General features: G+C 40.1%; 1 protein-coding gene across 1 annotated transcript in view; it reads left to right on the top strand.

Annotated features, from left to right (window-relative positions):
* The window catches only part of APC (APC regulator of WNT signaling pathway), a 162,455-nt gene that overhangs the window by 132,033 nt on the left and 11,752 nt on the right, over positions 1–18,670 (top strand). The window contains exons 11-14 of the mRNA XM_034774164.1: positions 936–1,031; positions 9,225–9,370; positions 13,041–13,097; positions 16,602–16,718. Coding sequence (XP_034630055.1) covers positions 936–1,031; positions 9,225–9,370; positions 13,041–13,097; positions 16,602–16,718 — 416 coding nt within the window. The remainder of the gene's footprint in view (positions 1–935; positions 1,032–9,224; positions 9,371–13,040; positions 13,098–16,601; positions 16,719–18,670) is intronic.

Raw genomic sequence — 18,670 nt, forward strand, 5'->3', positions numbered from 1 at the left:
TTGTATTCATGCTCACTGCTGTTTTGTCTTGTTTTAATGTATGTTCTAAACACTGAATGCACAAAAATTTGTTGTTTTTTTTAAACCTACCTTTTTCTCATCCCGTTTTGGTTTGGTTAGTTGTTGGGGAGGTTAAGGTAGGCACAAAAAGAGCAATCTTGTTCCAGTCAATTCGGTATAATGCAAACAACTATTAAAAACACAGTTTGATATTTGTTTGATGTTTCTGACATACAATCACAGCCTTGTCAATGTAAAATGAAATTTTTTCAGATAGGTTTGAAAATTTATGTAACCCTTTAACTTCCCTAACTGCATTTCTGATTTAAGGGAAAATTACAAAAACAGGCCCTGATCCTCCAATATGTTCTATGTTGGTGGTTCTTCATGCCCACAGGAAGTACCATTGAAATCAGTGGGATTGGCATTGGTGCAAGATGTAATCTGATCTCACTACAAGGATCAGACTGCAGAATCAGAGCTCATGATGACATCCTAACACAATCTATGGCCTAGACAAAATCTGGTACAAAAATGTTTAGAACTACAAATGCTTCCTAGTGTGAGATAATGCTAATTATCCTTCAGAAGGAAGGAACAAGACAATTTTATTTTTGATACTGCATTATTAAACACAACCAGAAAACTTAACCTATCCCACTCTCTACACTCCAAAGCCATTGTCAAGATAATTAGTAAATTAAATTCAGTAGCATTAAAATTTGTGTCTTGTAAGTCTGTGAGTATGGAAATTATTTTTGTTAGGATGATCAGTGACTTTTGTCTTCTCTTGCAATTTCTCAGTGATCCAAATCCTGAAAAAGTGATCTAGATATTTACCTTAACCTTTGAATCTCTTGGTAAGGCTTATCTTTTTGATAATGCCCTTCTAATATACCAAGTCAATATTAATTGTTCCCTTTTTTCGGGGACAGGGCCAGCTCCAGTTGAACATCAGATCTGTCCTGCAGTGTGTGTTCTGATGAAACTTTCATTTGATGAAGAACACAGGCATGCGATGAATGAGCTTGGTAAGATGAAATATTTTTCTCTATACAGCTGTTGAGAAGTTTGATAGACGTTTTAACTTCCCTTTCTTGTACACTTAATAGAAATCCAGTAGGTTTCTCTGTCACCAGTTCAGATCGATCAAAGTCATTGCTCAATACTTCAGCAAATCTGGCCCCTGATGTCTTAATTTAGGCACCCAGAAAATGAGGAGTACAGTTATTGCTTACCTTTACAAATTTGGTTTCAAAGACTTACCCAGCATAACATAGTGACTCTGTGACTGAGGCAGGGATAGAATTCAGTTTTCCAGGGTGGCATTCAACAGCTTTAACCATGAGACCATCTTTTCTCTTCCTGCAGTCTTCTGCCTCATTCACTATTCACTTTCCAGCTTCTGCAACACATGCGGCAAGGCCCTGCAGGTAATAGCCTCCTTCACTACACAACCCTGATTCATTCTAGAGCATGGTTCATCTTGTGCACAGAATGAGGCAGGATCCTCTGGGAATATGGGATGTAAAGATGGTATGATAATACACATGCACAAGGGACTGAATTAGGGTTGCAGAAGTTAGGAATTCTGGCATTTCCGAACTTCTGAATGCTTGACTTTGCAAGCTTAACATTCTCTTAATGTAGTTTTATGTGAAATTTCCTACATTTAAAAAAAAAACTTATTGAAACAAGAAGACCCATCTATTGCACATATTGACCCCCCCACATAGGTCACCAGCAGGACTGGAACCTCTAGATCCACAGCACAGACCTCTGTCACTTGAACTGAAGGAGTAACTGATAACAGTAGTACACTATTATTCTCTCTGTGAACCAGCCACTCGAGGGGATTAGGTGCACACTTCCAATGAGTTTTGCAGCTGTTTGCTGACAGCAGAGGAATGGTAAATCCTGGGTTTAATTCTGGGTTTTGGAGGAGAGTGTTCTCAAATGGTAATAGACCTTTTTGCACCATCACTACCCCTTTCTCCTTTCCACCTCACTGGCTCCTGTCTCTGTCCCACTCTGCTCCTCTTCCTTAGGGTTACCATTCGTCCGGATTCCCCCGGACGTGTCCGGCTTTTTGAGCTGAAAATAGCATCCGGGGGGAATTTGTAAATGCCCGAAATCCCCCCCCCCCCGATGCAGAGCACGTGCGGCTAACAGGGCAGCCGGCCGGATGGTGCCACTTACATGGGGCTCCGACAGCCAGAGAGAGCCCCTCCTCCCCCCTGCAGCAGAGCTCACTCACTCCCTCCCTGCATTCGCAGATCGTCTCCGGCAGTCTGGAGCTCCCTGGCTCCTCCTGCCCAGCTTGCCGGGACGAGAGGCTCAGGCCGTTCCTGAGCAAGCTCACAGAGACATTAAGCAAAGGCCAACAACAAGGGGGCCTGGGGGTCGGAGAAGGGGCAAGGAGGTTCTGGAGGGGGCAGTCAAGAGACGGGGGGGGCTTTTTGGGGTTGGGGGTGTGGATAAGGTTTTGGGCAGTCAGGGTACAAGTAGGGGGTAGGGTCCTAGGGGGCATTTTGGGGGGGGTCTTAGGAGGGGGCAGTTAGGGGACAAGGAACTGGGAGGCTTAGGTAGGGGTGGGGTTCTGGGGGGCAGTTAGGAGCAGGGGTCCCAGGAGGAGGCAGTCAGAGGACAAGGAGCGGGGGGGAGGGTTGGGAGTTCTGGGGGGCTGTCAGGGGGTGGAGAGTGGTTGGATGGGGCATGGGAGTCCCGGGGGTCTGTCTGGGGGTTGGGGTGTGCATAAGGGTTGGGGCAGTCAGGGTACAGGTAGGGGGTATGGTCCTGGGGGGCATTTGGAGGGGGTCTGAGGAGGGGGCAGTCAGGGGACAAGAGGCAGAGAGGCTTAGGTAGGGGGTGGAGTGCTGGGGGACAGTTAAGGGCAGGGGGACAAGGAGCGGGGGGAGGGTTGGGGGTTCTGAGGGGGGGAAGTGGGAGGGACAGGGGCGGGGCTAGGACAGGATGGGGCGGGGCCAGGACAGGGGCGGGGCTCCTCCCATCCTCTTTTTTGCTTGCTGAAATATGGTAACCCTACTCTTCCTCCTGTCTTCGTCTGTTCTTACCCTTGCCCCCTGACCTCCCTCCAGCTCCTTACTCCTCTGGATTTGAGTCTGGGTGCATCCCCTTTTTCCTTCTTACTGTCTGGGCACCAGAGGCAGCCCCTGGCAACTGGGAGGAGCAACTGACTCACAAGTCCTGCTCAGTCCTTGCATCCCTGGGGTGGAGCTTGCTCAGTCATGCTGTAAGGATGGCACTTGCTCAGTCTAGTTGGCACATAGGCGCTTTGTGGGGATAAAGCGTGCTCAGAAGGATTCTTCGGAGAATTTAGCTGCCTGGCCCTAATAAGCCTCAACTGAGTATGTGGAAACAGCAGTTTTTGAGGAACTTACATGTTGGCCAAATTTGTGTTGATTTTCATGAGGATAGCAAAAAGCATGCGACAGGCCACCCAGACCAATTTGAAATCTCTGCTCCAGAGCATGCAGGTATGAGTGCTGCTTAATGAAATGGTTGTAAGTAGGGCTGTTTGTCGATTAATCGCAGTTAACTCACGTGATTTAACTCAAAAAAAATTCATCGTGATTAAAAAAATTAATCGCACTTAATCGCAGTTTTAATCACACTGTTAAACAATAGAATGCCAATTGCAATGTATTAAATATTTGGATGTTTTTCTACATTTTCATATATAATGTAATTGAAATCAGTGTATATTTTTTATTACAAATATTTGCACTGTAAAAATGATAAAAGAAATAGTATTTTTCAGTTCATCTAATACAAGTACTGTAGTGCAATCTCTTTGTCGTGAAAGTGCAACTAACAAATGTAGATTTTTTTTGTTACATAACTACACTCAAAAACGAAACAATATAAAACTTTGCCTACAAGTCCACTCAGTCCTACTTCTTGTTCAACCAATCGCTAAGACAGACAAGTTTGTTTACATTTACAGGAAATAATGTTGCCCACTTCTTATTTACAATGTCACCAGAAGGTGAGAACGGGCATTTGCATGGCACTTTTGTAGCCGGCATTGCAAGGTACAGTAACTCCTCACTTAGAGTCATCTAGTAAACGTTGTTTAGTTATGTTGCTGATCAGTTAGGGAACATGCTCGTTCAAAGTTGTGCAGTGCTCCCATATAACTTCGTTTGGCAGCCGCCTGCTTTGTCATAACTGCTCCCATATAACTTCGCCTGCTTGCAGAAAGAGCAGCCCGTTGGAGCTAGCTGGTGGGGGCTTGGAACCAGGGTGGACCGGCAGCCCCCCTATCAGCTCCCCGCTCCCCTAAGTTCCCTGTGCTGCAGCCGCCCAGCAGGCTATCAATTGCCAGCAGTTCAGCTGTCCCTCCCCCCACTGCCATGTGCTGCTCCTGCCCTCTGCCTTGGAGCTGCTCCCGGGAGCCTCCTGCTTCCTGTACGGAGGCGGGAGGGGACGAGGGGGTGCTAATGTCAGGGTGTCCCCCTGCTCCTGCCCCCCTCTTACCCCATCTCCATAGAGCCGGGGGAAGGGGGGAGAAACGACAGGGCTCAGGACAGAGGGAGCTTGCTGTCAGCCGCTGCTGTCTCAACTTGCTGATCTACTTAAAAAGGTAATGTACTTAGAGTGGGGTCAGCATACTTAAAGGGGCAATGCGCATCACACACACACACACGGTGTGTGTCTCTGTCTACCATGCTGTCTCCCTTCCCTCCATTTGTGCTGCCTTGTAGAGTGTGAGACTACATTAACGAGTTAACCTTGAGGGCTCAGCCAATTGCTAGTTCATCATTTAGCAGTAAGGCATTCCCTGGGAAATATCCCACCCTCTGACTTCACCACCTCAACCAAACTTCACAATCATCATTGCTGTGTACAGTATTAAATTGCTTGCTTAAAACTTAGAGTGTGTGTGTGTGTGTGTGTGTGTGTGTGTGTGTGTGTGTGTGTGTAGTCTTTTGTCTGGTGAAAAAAATTTCCCTTGAACCTACCCCTACCCCCCCCCCCCATTTACATTAATTCTTATGGGGAAATTGGATTCGCTTAACATTGTTTCGCTTAAAGTCACATTTTTCAGGAACATAACTACAGCATTAAGTGAGGAGCTACTGTATTTACTTGCCAGATATACTAAACATTCGTATGTCTCTTCATGCTTTGGCCACCATTCCAGAGGACATGTTTCCATACTGATGACGCTAGTTAAAACATAATGCGCTAATTAAATTTGTGACTGAACTCTTTGGGGGAGAATTGTATGTCCCCTGCTATGTTTTAACCGCATTCTGCCATATATTTCATGTTATAGTAGTCTCAGGTGATGACTCAGCACATGTTGTTCATTTTAAGAACACTTTCACTGCAGATTTGACAAAATGCAAAGAAGGTACCAATGTGAGATTTCTAAAGATAGCTACGGGCACTCAACCCAAGGGTTAAGAATCTGAAGTGCCTTCCAAAATCTGAGAGGGACGAGGTGTGGAGAAGTCTTAAAAGAGCAACACTCCGATGTTTTGAGAAGTCTTAAAAGAGCAACACTCCGACGTGGAAAGTACAGAACCTGAACCACCAAAAAAGAAAAACAACTGTTTTTCTGTTGGTGGCATCTGACTCAGATAGTGAAAATGAACACGCGTCGGTCCACACTGCTTTAGATTGTTATTGAGCAGAATCCGTCATCAGCATGGATACATGTCCCCTGGAATGGTGGTTGAAGCATCAAGGGACATATGAACTTTAGTGCATCTGGCACGTAAATATCTTGTGACGCCAGCTACAACAGTGCCATGGGAATGCCTGTTCTCACTTTCAGCTGACATTGTTGACATTTGCAGAAGACCATGTTACCCGCTTCTTGTTTACAAACTTGTTTGTCTGAGTGATTGGCTGAACAAGAAGTAGTACCAAGTGGACTTGCAGGCTCTTAAAATTTTACATTGTTTTATTTTTGAATGCAGGTTTTCTTGTACATAATTCTACATTTGTAAGTGCAACTTTCATGAAAAGGAGATTGCACTACAGAATTTGTATTAGGTGAATTGAAAAATACTATTTCTCTTGGTTTTTTACAGTGCAAATACTTGTAATCAAAGATAAATATAAAGTGAGCACTGTACACGTTGTATTCTGTGTTGTAATTGAAATCAATGTATTTGAAAATGTAGAAAACATCCAAAAATATTTAAATAAATGGTATTCTATTACACTGCTATACAGCCAAAATGCTTCTGAAATAAATGTAGTCAAACTTTACTAATTCTGGGTCACTGAGAACAAAAAAGATGCTTAAAATTGTTGATTGGCTCTAGTTTTCAAAATATGCTATTGGGTCAGTATATACAACCCTTGACTTGGGAATGGCGGAGGATAAGTGAGTTATAAAGTGAGTTATAAAGGGAAGGGATCTCAATTTAAACCAGAAATGACTCAAATACATCTTTGACTGGATCTATGAATAAATCTATGACTGGGTTTGGACTGTACTTGCTTTTTAGGCAAAACAATGAATGATGCAATCTGAAGCTGGTATTGCGTCATACATGATCTGAATTGCATCATGTTATTCCTAGAAGTCATGGATGATGCAATCATAACGAAGCTTAAATCACTCTGCTGAACAAATTGCCCTATATCAGCTCTAGAAATCATACAGTGTCGTGCTCTCTTATTTGTCAGTGTTTGATTTTGCAAAGGGACACATTTCTGTTTAGCCAAAGTGAGCAGAGATGCCTCGTACTTGTGAACAGTGCAGATAACTTCTGCTATGTTTGTGGTGAAGTGACTTTTGCATCACAAAAGCGCAGTATAACCACTATGGTTAAGAAAGCCTATCACCTTTATTTTGGCTGCAAAATTGGAGATCAGGACAAGAGGTGGGCCCCACACATATGCTGTAACACTTGTGCAACAAATCTTCGCCAGCGCTTGAACGGGAAAAGGAAATCTATGCCTTTTGCAGTGCCAATGATTTGGAGAGAGCCACCAGATCATACCAGCAATTGTTACTTCTGCATGGTGCCTCCAGTTGGGAAAGGTGTGTCAAAGAAGAAAAAGTGGACACTGCATTATCCAAACATTCCATCAGGTATATGCCCAGTACTCCACAGAGAAGGACTGCCAGTTCCTGATGCACTAGAATCATTCTCATTTGAGTCAGACGAGGAAGAGGATGAAACTTCTGGTCCTGAACCATCAATGTCACAGGACCCACATTTTCTCCCATCCTCCTCCTCTGAACCACACCTCATAACACACTGAATGACATTGTCAGGGATTTGGAACTACCCAAGAGTAAGGCAGAGCTGTTGGGCTCCAGACTACAGCAGTGGAATCTCCTGGCAGGTGATGTTAGGGTTTCCATGTTCCGTGACCGTCAAAAGGATCTTGTCCCATTCTTCTTCATGGAAGGTGACCTTGTAGCCTGCAACAACATCCATGGTGTGATGGCAGCCCTCAACATCGTTCGCGATCCAGATGAGTGGAGACTATTCATTGATTCATCGAAGACGAGTCTTAAAGCTGTTTTACTGCATAATGGCAATGTTTTACCATCAATTCCAGTTGGTCATGCAGTCCATATGAAGGAAACCTATGACAACATGAAACAACTTTTGAGGTGCATAAACTATGACCAACATCAGTGGCAGCTTTGTGGCGATGTGAAGGTTGTTGCTCTCTTGCTTGGTCTGCAGACTGGCTACTCGAAGTACTGCTGTTTTCTCTGCGAATGGGATAGTCATGCAAGAGATTCCCACTACATCAAGAAAGATTGGCCACTCCGACAGTCATTGGAGCCTGGGAGGAAAAGTGTTCAGCATCCACCACTTGTTGAATCAAGGAAGGTTTTGTTACCACCCTTACACATCAAGTTGAGTCTGATGAAAAACTTTGTCAAATAGTTTGTCAAACTTTGTCAAGGCCATTGACAAAACACAAGCAGCTTTCAAGTTCCTCCGTGGAAAATTTCCAAGGTTAAGTGAAGCTAAGATAAAGGAAGGTGTCTTTGTTGGTCCTCAGATTCGTTAACTTCTTCGAGATGATGCATTTGACCATGCACTGCGTGGCAAGGAAAAGATGGCATGGAAAGCCTTCCAGTTAGTGGCAATACATTTTCTCAGAAACAACAAGGCAGACAACTACAGGTTGTTGGTGGAAAACCTCCTCAAGGCATACAAAAGCCTTGGTTGCAACATGTCACTAAAGATACATTTTTTGCACTCTCATCTAGATTTTTTTCCACCGAACTGCGGAGCAGTGAGCGACGAGCACGGCGAGCGATTTCACCAGGACATTGCAACAATGGAGAAACGCTATCAGGGCAAATGGAGCCCATCAATGCTTGCAGACTATTGCTGGACAGTGACAAGAGATGCTCCATTTAATGAATACAAGAGACAAGCCAAGAAGCGCCGAGTAGACACTGAATAGGACTAAACTATGTACAGAATAGTTTTTTGCCTTTTGTTTCATAATAAATTTTATTTATATAACCCTTTTGCTGATTTTTAAAGTATTACATAAACAGGACAGGTGAAATATTATCATGTAAAGCAACCATAAACCCATGAAAAGACCTAGGTTTACAATTTATGATTAAAACTCTATCTACACAATATACATAGACATAAAATGTAAAAATTTAAATATCTTAGAAACAGTAGCCAATCAGTTGTTTTAATTGTCATATTTGAATTCGGCACATCAAAATACATAATAAATAGCACATTTTATTTCTGAAGCAGACCACTTCTCAAAAATTGTAGACCAGTGTTATTAACAGTGTGATTGATCGCTATTAATTTTTTTAATAGCTTGACAGCTCTAATTGTAAGAATTTTTTTAAATGGGCAAAATGGTGTATTTTTCCCTATCCTCATTCTCAGTAATGGCTGAACCATTTTATATGAAACTTTCCAAAAAAAATTCAATCTGAGGCTGACACATGGTATGGTAAATTTCAGCCTGAATGGTAAACATTTAGTAAAGTTATGATAAACTAAAAACAGTGCCTTGTAGTGGAAAGTGTTTCGCAACTTCAGCAGTAGGTGATACCTCCAGCGCTGCCTAAAATACGTTCTTAATTGAGACTGTCTCTCAGAAATTGACATTAGTGTGCATGTGGTATTAATGTTTTTTAATTAACCTGCTACTACGATTGTGTCTCCATTTTGGAGAAGGAAGATTAAAATACTGTAGTCCTAACATTGACTTCAATTATATTCTTTATGTAGGGGGTTTGCAGGCTATTGCAGAACTGTTGCAAGTGGATTGTGAAATGTATGGGCTTACAAATGACCACTACAGTGTTACATTAAGGCGGTATGCTGGAATGGCGCTAACAAATTTGACATTTGGAGATGTGGCAAACAAGGTAGGTTTTTAAATTAGATTTGCATCTAGTTTTAATTTTATAATAATTTTATTAGAGAGTTGAGTTTAACTTTTAGTTCTTAGAGTGAGAGGGAGAATCTCTAGGGGTAGCATACTGAAACTGGGCAGAGAGCAGAATTTTCCAAACTCTGCCATTGTACTTTACTCCTAACATGCAGCAAGGACTGTAAATTACATTATAAGCATAATAGCTCCTCTCTTATTAAATGAGGTTGAATTCAGTTTGTCACTTAAGCAGAGATTAATCCTCTTTGTTTTATTTTTGTATGAAGAATACAATTTATCTTCCCCAAGTTTACAACACATAATGTATTGAGAAAGATTGAATTTTCTGTGGATTTTTTTATTAAAGCTGTAACTGTTTTGAATTAAAATTAAGAAATGGTAACTTTAGAAAATTTTCAGTCTGATCACTTTTTGCAACCCTTTTGCTAACAAATGGCTGATTTCTTATCCTTCACACTTTTCATATAGTAAAAATTCATTGTAACTATCTTTTTGTGTACATTTAAGGAAATTAGTCTGTAATTAAGCAAAATTATTAGCAAGTATTTTCTCTCTTCCATTATATTAATAATTTCCCCTTACTCAAAATGTCCACCATTTTGTCTAATTTGCAATGGGATTGAGGCAACTGATTGAAGCTACACAGCTGTGACACTTCTCAGAGTGCCCAGGACTGTGAGTTGCCTTACTAGCTCTGTCTCCAGTGAGAGAGACTTGCTTGTGCTTAATTGGGAATCAGTTCCTGACACCTCCAGTCTGTTAGCCACCCAAACAATCTCTGGGCAATGCTAGCCCTTACTTTGCTGTGTAGGTTAACAATAGGTGCACCCCGAGTCCCTTTTGAAGTGTTCCCCTGTGACATCCAGCCCTTGTAACTGGCTACTCACAGAAATACTAGGTTTTCTGTCCCCCAGGGGACAGTGTACATACCAGCCTGTATCATTCAAGTGAGGATCAGCACCTATATAACATCACAGCATTGAGATATATTTATAGTGAAACAATCACAAATTTGTTATCAAGGGTTAAGACTTAAGGGATAGTGAGTAAGGATCATGGAAACAGAAAGGTTACATATAAAAACAAAATCAGTACATGCTATCTAGAGACTTAACTTTAACAGACTAACCCTCTAAAACCAGTTTATTCTCCCCTAAATGTCCTTCACAGTGCTCCTAACTGGGGCAGTTTGGGATCCCATTTTCATGAATGTAATAACCCTGCCCTATTACTTTATCAGATACAGAATAAAGAGATGTCCTTTTGCCTTCTCCTTATTTGTATCCCCCAAAATCCATTTTTGGTGCCCAGAGACAGGATGACCCCTCAGGGTTTATTCCCTGGTGTGCTGACTTCATGTTGACTTCACATCCTCATGTTGGCTTCCTGTGTGAACAGGGCTTCCCTTGCATTGGCTTACAATGCTTAATTTATATGTGAACCGAGGCAGACAAGTGAATATACATCCTTTGTCTGGAAGAAATGTTTGTCAATCCTGCCTTGATTCAAACTTTAGGAACATATTTTCATTATGCATATATAACTTTTTACATAGTATCTGTACATTCATTTCATGGTGATATTAATGATCAGCATGATCCTGGCTTTCATTTAATTTGTACATTACATCATTTATGGGTAAATACCATGAAAGCAATGTGCTGAGTTTGTCAGGCCTGATAGGAGTTACTGTTACAGAACAGTGAACCCTTCGCCAATTGGCCTTGAGGTGTTCTTAGGGTTACAACATGCCCTCAGTGAAGAGGGCAACTACTTCACTAGTGGGCATGTGGATTTGCCTCTGATAAAGCCTCAGGACAAATGGGTCCCTTTTTATTAAAGGCTTTACTATCCTACCTGTCAAATTTAAAATCTGTCTGTCTATCTGACTGAAATGTGTAAAACAAACAAACAAAACTAAACAGTGGAAATGTGCCTTGCTGTGTTAAGCCAGATTGTGTTTTAATTATAACAGCTTTTATATTACCTATACTGTTTTTAAGAATATTTTTCATTATGTGAATTAAATAAACCATTTTTAAAAAAGAAAAATAATTGGAAAATCTCCTTAAATTGTGAGCGTCTTGAAGGATGGACCATCATTCTTAAGTGTTTGAAAAGTGTGTAGGACGTAGCGAGTGCTAATTCAAATAAATAATGAAAAGGGGAAAATGGAAATCTATCATGTGACTCACTTTCAAGTGATACAAACCCTTATTAATTTCTAGCCTCAGAATTTTGCAAGATATTATATTGAACTTTAAAATAACTTTGTTTTGATAACCATCTTGCTGTTTTCCTCTTGCTTCAAATTAGACACATTGTTAGTGGAAGCTATTTCAAGAAGAGAGAGAACTATAAACAAATGTTTTATATAATCTGAAAGCTTTCAATCCCCTCTTTCAAATAGAATAAAACATTAATCCCTAACACAAGTGAAATGGTTTATGAAATGTTGGCTATTAAAATCATTTGAACAGTAAATGCAGTAATTTCAGTGTTACTGATCTTACAGCATAGACCCAGATGCTAAGTGTTGTAACGCAAGAGTTGTCCAGCCAAGGAATAGTGAAGTTCTGAACTGAATTATATTTTTGTTAGTGGAAATGAGGAACATTTTATTTATTAATATTTGGGTCATTTATAAGACGACATTACAATTACATTGTCTTGGCACATGTAGAAATGTATCTTATTACAGAATTAACAATATTAAGCAACATATTGTACATAAACCATATACTGTATTGTTATAAATCATTACCTTTTCCCATAGGGACGGGGGGAGGGCGCTAAGTGTTTTCCAGGGGAAAGACTCTCAGGAGGATAGGAAGAAAAGGAAAGCTGGAGGTGGGATGTAATTCAATTATTAATCCCTGTGTATATCCTTCTTGACTATCCTGTAAGTATAGGATTTCCATGTCTATATCAAAACATCTAAATTATTACAGTATTTAGATTATATTGTTTTCCTAGGCAAGGTATATTATTATTTTTATTCTTGTTTCAAGTTTTAAGAAATGTATATTGTTTTTCTTGGCACATTAGTTAATTTCTGATGCAAGTTGCATAACTTTTAGTTACTAGTTTTAAAAAGTCATTTTTTTTTCTCGGACAGGTCAAGATGATCTGCTTCAAAATATTATTTGCTGCAGGAGATGGGTGGGGGAGGGAGTATAATCAGGAGAAAACATACCTATAGGTAGAATTTAAATAGATAACGGGTAATGATGCATTGGCAGGTCTAGGTAGCAAATAAAATATCCAGTATTTTTTGGGAACACTGTGAATGCCTTCAGGGCAAGTAAACTCTTCCAGGTCTTGTCTGAGACCTCTTATCAGGGAGGGAGAACTTGGATCCCTGATTAGTATAGCTATGCCATTTGCAGATCTCCCCAGAATAGAGGCTGATTGTATAATGCTTAGAAAACTTTTTAGTGGTTTATGATGTGGATCAAATGTCTACTGCTGGAAGACTGAGATAATTAAGCTGTTTTGGAACCCAGAGCGCCACAGGTGAATAGTTTAATATATTAAGCCACTGCACCATCAAGTTGCCTAATCTTTCATTTAATAGACTCTTTTTTTTTTCTTTCTTTTTTTTTTTTTTTTTTTTTTTTTTTGGTAACATTTTGTTTTTTTTTTTTTAGGGCTGCATGAGAGCGCTTGTTGCCCAATTAAAATCTGAAAGTGAAGACTTGCAGCAGGTAATTTTTCATTGAGAAGGAGAAGTTGCCCCACCTTCGATCCTTTCACTGTGACCTGCTATATCTTCCATCACATTATATTGAACTCTTCATCTCTGCTCTGATTTCCTTCTTACATTTCCTCCCAATCATCCTTAATGGTCTCTACATTTCCTCCTTTCATGCTTGATTTCATTAAGGTTTCCCATGCTCTGTCCACGAAGAGCCCTCTCTCTTTCCCTTCAAAAACACTTTTCTCTCTATCCTCAGTTGCTCTTCTGTGTTTGATTTAGTTGTCTTGTCTGTGTTAAATTAGATGCTCTTTGGTGCAGGGATGTGTGTCTGACTTCTATAAAGCGCTGTGTACATCTTTGTTTCCATATAAAAGCCTAATAATCATGGACTAAATTCTGGTTTCTGGCAAAATTGCATGCAGTACAAGTGATATAAAGGTCACCTTTATGCTTCTGATCTTGGGGCCATTGAATAGAAGTCTGATTTCCTGGGATAAGTTAGAGCTGCCTAAGTGCTTGTTTAGCTGTCCGCTAATGGCGCTAAGGGACTGAAATTGCAGCTGGGAATGAATGCAATATAGGGGACAGCCTGGTCAGGCCTCCTGTCTTCTTAGACTTCCCCTATGCCAACAGCAAGTGAATGGTGGTATAGAAACCTCTACTCCAAAGAAGAAATCCCCCTTACACTGGACTAGGTGATTCTCCCAGCATCAGATTTGCAGGCTCTGTGGCCAGAACCAGCTAGCAATTTGTTACGAAGTGGCCATGCTGCACCAAAGTATCTAGCCCAATGTTTTGTACTATGTAAAGAAAAAAATTTAGTTTATACCAATCTTCTAAATAACTCTTTTAAAGCAAGTGCTACAAGTGATCCTGGGCATCAGACCAGTAAGCCTTACTTCAGTACCATGAAAACTGTTGGATAATTAAAAATAAACCACCTAGATGAAATATGATAGGAAGAAATGAGCACGACCTTTGCAAGGGAAAATTCTATTTATCTACTGTTTTTTTGATGCATTTGAAGAATTATAAAGAGAAAGAAGCACTGGTAGGTAGAGTTAATTTAGACTGTTAAGAAACGTTTGACAAAGTTCCTTACAAGCTATTGCTGTTAAAGAAACTAAGTAATTGTAGATGAGAAAGTGGCTGAGACAAACGAAGGGTAACAATGAGATGTCCCCTGATTTTATGACAGGGAATCAGTGAGATGCCAATGTCTGCAGATAACAGAATTATTTAGGTTAGTCAAGTCTACTGAAGACTGTGAGGATATTCAGAAGTAGCTAACAAAAGTAAGAATGGGCAGCATGATGAAATTCTGTATTGACAAATGCAGGGGAATATAGATTAGAAGAAATATTTTCAAATCTTCATATACTTCTAGGTTTTTAATTAATTGAAACCATTCAGGGCAGAGGTAAAGTGCTGGACACCATTGTGGGGACTTCTCGGTATACAGCAATGGTTAAAAGAACAAACAATTTTAGGAGATATAAAGAATGGGATAGAAAATAATATTGAAACTATTAAAATGCTCTCACCTAATATACTAAATTTATCTTTGGTCAGCCTATGGGAGGGGATAAAATTGCAGAAATATAAGATGACCAGAGATAGGTGAGGAAAATCCTTAGAGGTCTAGAAAGACTTCAGTAGAAAGAGAAACTGAAAAGATAGGGACTGTTCAGTTTAGAAAGGAGACCAGTGAGAGGATATGGGAGAGGTATAATAAAATAATGAATGGTATAAAGAAGGTAAATTATGCACTCCTATTTACCCTAATACAAGAACAAGGGAACAGTCAATGAACTGAAAAATAACAAATTAAAAACTGGACATAATTACCTCTAGGACTTGTTGCCATAAAATATCACTGAGGCCAAGAGCTTCGCAAGACTCAAAAATGGATTACACATATATGGATAGTAAAAACATCCATAGCTAAATGTATCTGATATATTTTACTACACACAACAACTTCATTAAAAGAACATTAAGGTGGCAAAGTCAAGCAAAGAAAAGTTAGGAAATACCTTGTGCATACATGCTCCCTTGTTTTTCCTCCTTTTCCTTCTTACTATCTGTGCACAAGTAGGGAGGCACTTAGAACAGAAGAGAGGCAGCCCCTGGCAACTGGACGGAGCAGTTACATGACAAATTCTGCTTAGTTCTTGCATTCGTGGGAAGGAGCATGCTCAGTTGCTCTGTGGGGATGGTGCATGCACAATTTAGTTACACATAGGAGTTGTGAGGGGTTGGAGCATACGCTGTGAGAATGGCGCATGCACAGCCTGGTCAGCACTAGGAGCTGTGAAAGGTTCAAGCATGCTCAGTGAGGATGGAATCTTCAGAAATTTTAACTGATAAATTCTAACAAGTCTCTACTGAGTATGTGTGAACTGTGATTTTTCAAAGGTTTAAAACTTGGCCACAGTCAAATGAATTTTCACATGTACAGCAAAAAGGCACATCTCTGTCACATAGGCCATCCCTAGCCAAATTTCAGGTCCCTGCACTAAAGCATGGGGACTTTGTCCCCCAAAGAATAGTTCACCAGAATTTTTTTTTTAACATTGAAAAACGTTATTTTTCCTACCCTTATTCTCAATAATAGCTGAACCATTTTGGCTGAAATTTTCCCCCCCAAAAAATTCAACCTGAGGCAGACACCCAGCATGGAAAATTTGAGACCAAACAGTTTTTTGAAAGTTAAAAGTAACTGAAAACAGGGTCTTAAAGTGTTGGGCAACCATAATAGGCAGTGCTACTAGCCCTGCTTATAATAAGGGATATAAATTCTCATACTTCAGGGCTTAACTATGTATTAACTGATAGGGCTAGTTTGTTCCATAATTGTCCACTATGGTGTGGGTTTTTTTCGTTTTGGTTTTGTTTGTTTTTTTGGCATGTTTCTCTGAAGCATCTGGTAGAAGCTGGTCTCAGAGATAGGATCTGAACTAGATGAATTGTTGGTCTAATATTGTATGCCCATCTGTAGTTTGGAAATATTATATTAAAATGTACAATTTTTCACTTCCATCAGAAGACCTCAAAGAGCTGTGTAAACGTTAATAAATTTAGCCACACTACAGCTATATGAGGTAGAGAAATATTATCCTGATTTTACAAATGGAGAAACTGAAGAAAAGAGAATTTAAGTATATTGCTGGAGGTTACACAAGAAAGCTGTAAAGAGGCAAGAATAGAACTAAAGTCTTGAGTCCCAGTCCAATGTCTCAATCACTAGACCATCCTTCCCTACAAAATATTTCTTTCTTTTACAAAAAAAACTGACACCAAACAAATACATTTTGATATCAAGCTTTGTATTTGCATGTGAGCCCAAGACAGGCATCAAAACAAAAACAAACTTTAAGGTACAGCCTTGGAGAAAGTGCAATTGTTAATGGAATACATATTCTTGGCATCCAGAGGTTATTAAGGGAGTGATGGTAATCTGGTAAAGAAATAAATATATTGATACATTATTTTCCTTTTACATTTTCAGGTTATTGCAAGTGTTTTGAGGAATTTGTCCTGGAGAGCAGATGTAAACAGTAAAAAGACTTTGCGTGAAGTTGGAAGTGTGAAAGCATTGATGGAATGTGCTTTGGACGTTAAAAAGGTAAAGGTTTTAAAGGACTATTGTGTGATATATTTTCAAAAGACTGTATGAATGTTTCCTATTCTTTTGTATGCAACAGAAAAAGTATTGCTACTCTTTTTGACTGTAGTGGATATCCAGTATTTGGGATATTGCGGGTTGTTTCCATTAGGAGGAAGAATTGATGATGGAGTGAGGTACTACTTTGATGCAATCCTGATTATTTACCAAAAAATGTACACAAATTTCTGTTTCCCCAAACATTGTTAGAATCAAACAGGAAACAGTTCCTTTGCTCAGATTTCTAAGTCTCTTTCAAGCCAGCACCATTGCCCAAAAAACTCCCTCTCTTCACTTTCTCTCAGGACCATGTTTTCAGTTCTTCTCATGCTGTCTAATTGACATGTTTGCCTGCTTCTCTCTGCCTGCTCTCTGAATGCTTTTGGGAACTTCTACTCACAGGCAAGCACACCTCCATCAAATGATTCTCAGCAAAACCCCTCCAGCCGCATATCTCAGTTTTCAACCGGCTTTGCTTGTAGTTTTGTGTTTTGGATGATGATTGTTTCAGCTATCTTATTCCAAAAAGGATCTTAGCTGCTTCTTACCTTTATCCTGAATAAAGGGTGACCATCATGTCTACTGGCTTCAACAAAGTTTCAGCCAACCTCCATCAAAATAGTATGATATTTCTTACTTCTCAGGTAAGAAAGACAAGCTAAAATAAACATTTGCTATTCCCTTAAAGTTACTACTCATGTGTGCTTTACCACTACTGCTAAAATATGGCATAAATGCTGTATATTTATAAGTTAATTGTAATTTAGACTTTAAATCACCAGAAGGAGATATTGTCATGTTAAAAACATGTATGTTGTCACATATAAATAATTGTTAATTTTCTGTCAGGAATACCATAACTATTTAAAAGATAGAGGGAAGGCTAGTTTGTTGAATTTTAGATTACTTCTCTTGCTGAATTACAGATTCATCTCTGTACACCTTAGAGTAAGGATGTAAGGAGCAAATGCTATCTAAAATAGTCTCATCCAGTGGTTCTCTGCCTTTTCCATTCCAAGACCTTGCCAAGACTCTCTCCCATTTTACAATGTGGGAAGGGCAGGGTGGTTGCGACCCCTGACATCTGTTCAGAACCATGCTGGCAGTTTTGACCCCTAGGGTTGAGAATCCATGTCATATCTTGCCCTTGAAGAGAATCATTCAGAGCAAGCTGATGCTGATCAGAGCCTTATTTGTCAAGGGAAATCTTTGTCTCGTCTCTGAGATCAAACAAGTGATCCAAAACTTTGATACCATGAAAGCCTTATTGTGGAAGAGGAACTGCTGATCTTGAGTGCTCATTTCCTCACATAAAATAGCGAAATGTGTGTATTGTTGGGCTTACCTTTAATTAAGTTCACAGCTTTTACAGCCTCATCAAGTACATTTTTCATTGCTTCTGGAAATCTTCTTTGCCATCAAAGCTTCATGATTAATTACACAAAATGTCCGAATGGCTTGTAGTGGAGTAGATAGGATTTTAGTCATTAGTCTATGCATGTGTTCCCTGTCATATCTCAGAAACCTTCAGTGCAAAGAACAAAAAAGCAAAGCCAATTCAACCTGGTTGAGAGAACTAACTGTAGGAAGGCTTCAAAGACTTTTCTTCCCTTATCTCGTGTACTGAGTTGGGCAGAAAAACAGGAAGTCCCTATGGAGGAATCCTTTTTACTCATGCTGGGCAAATATTAAAAGTTGGGCAGAAGAAGATACATTGGTAGTTTCTTCTAGTTGTATTAAGTACAGGGTCTCCTAAACTTTCAAAATGGCTGTTCCCAAATATTTGCAGCCATTTCCTGAATACATCAGCTGATTAGACTAGGGTTACCATATTTTGTGCCTCCGAAAGGAGGACACTCCACGGGGCCCCGCCCCCCGTCCCGCCCACGCCCCCCGCCCCAACTCCGCCCCCG

Source organism: Trachemys scripta, chromosome 6 (assembly GCF_013100865.1).
Source record: "Trachemys scripta elegans isolate TJP31775 chromosome 6, CAS_Tse_1.0, whole genome shotgun sequence".
NCBI classification, from domain to species: Eukaryota; Metazoa; Chordata; order Testudines; family Emydidae; genus Trachemys; species Trachemys scripta.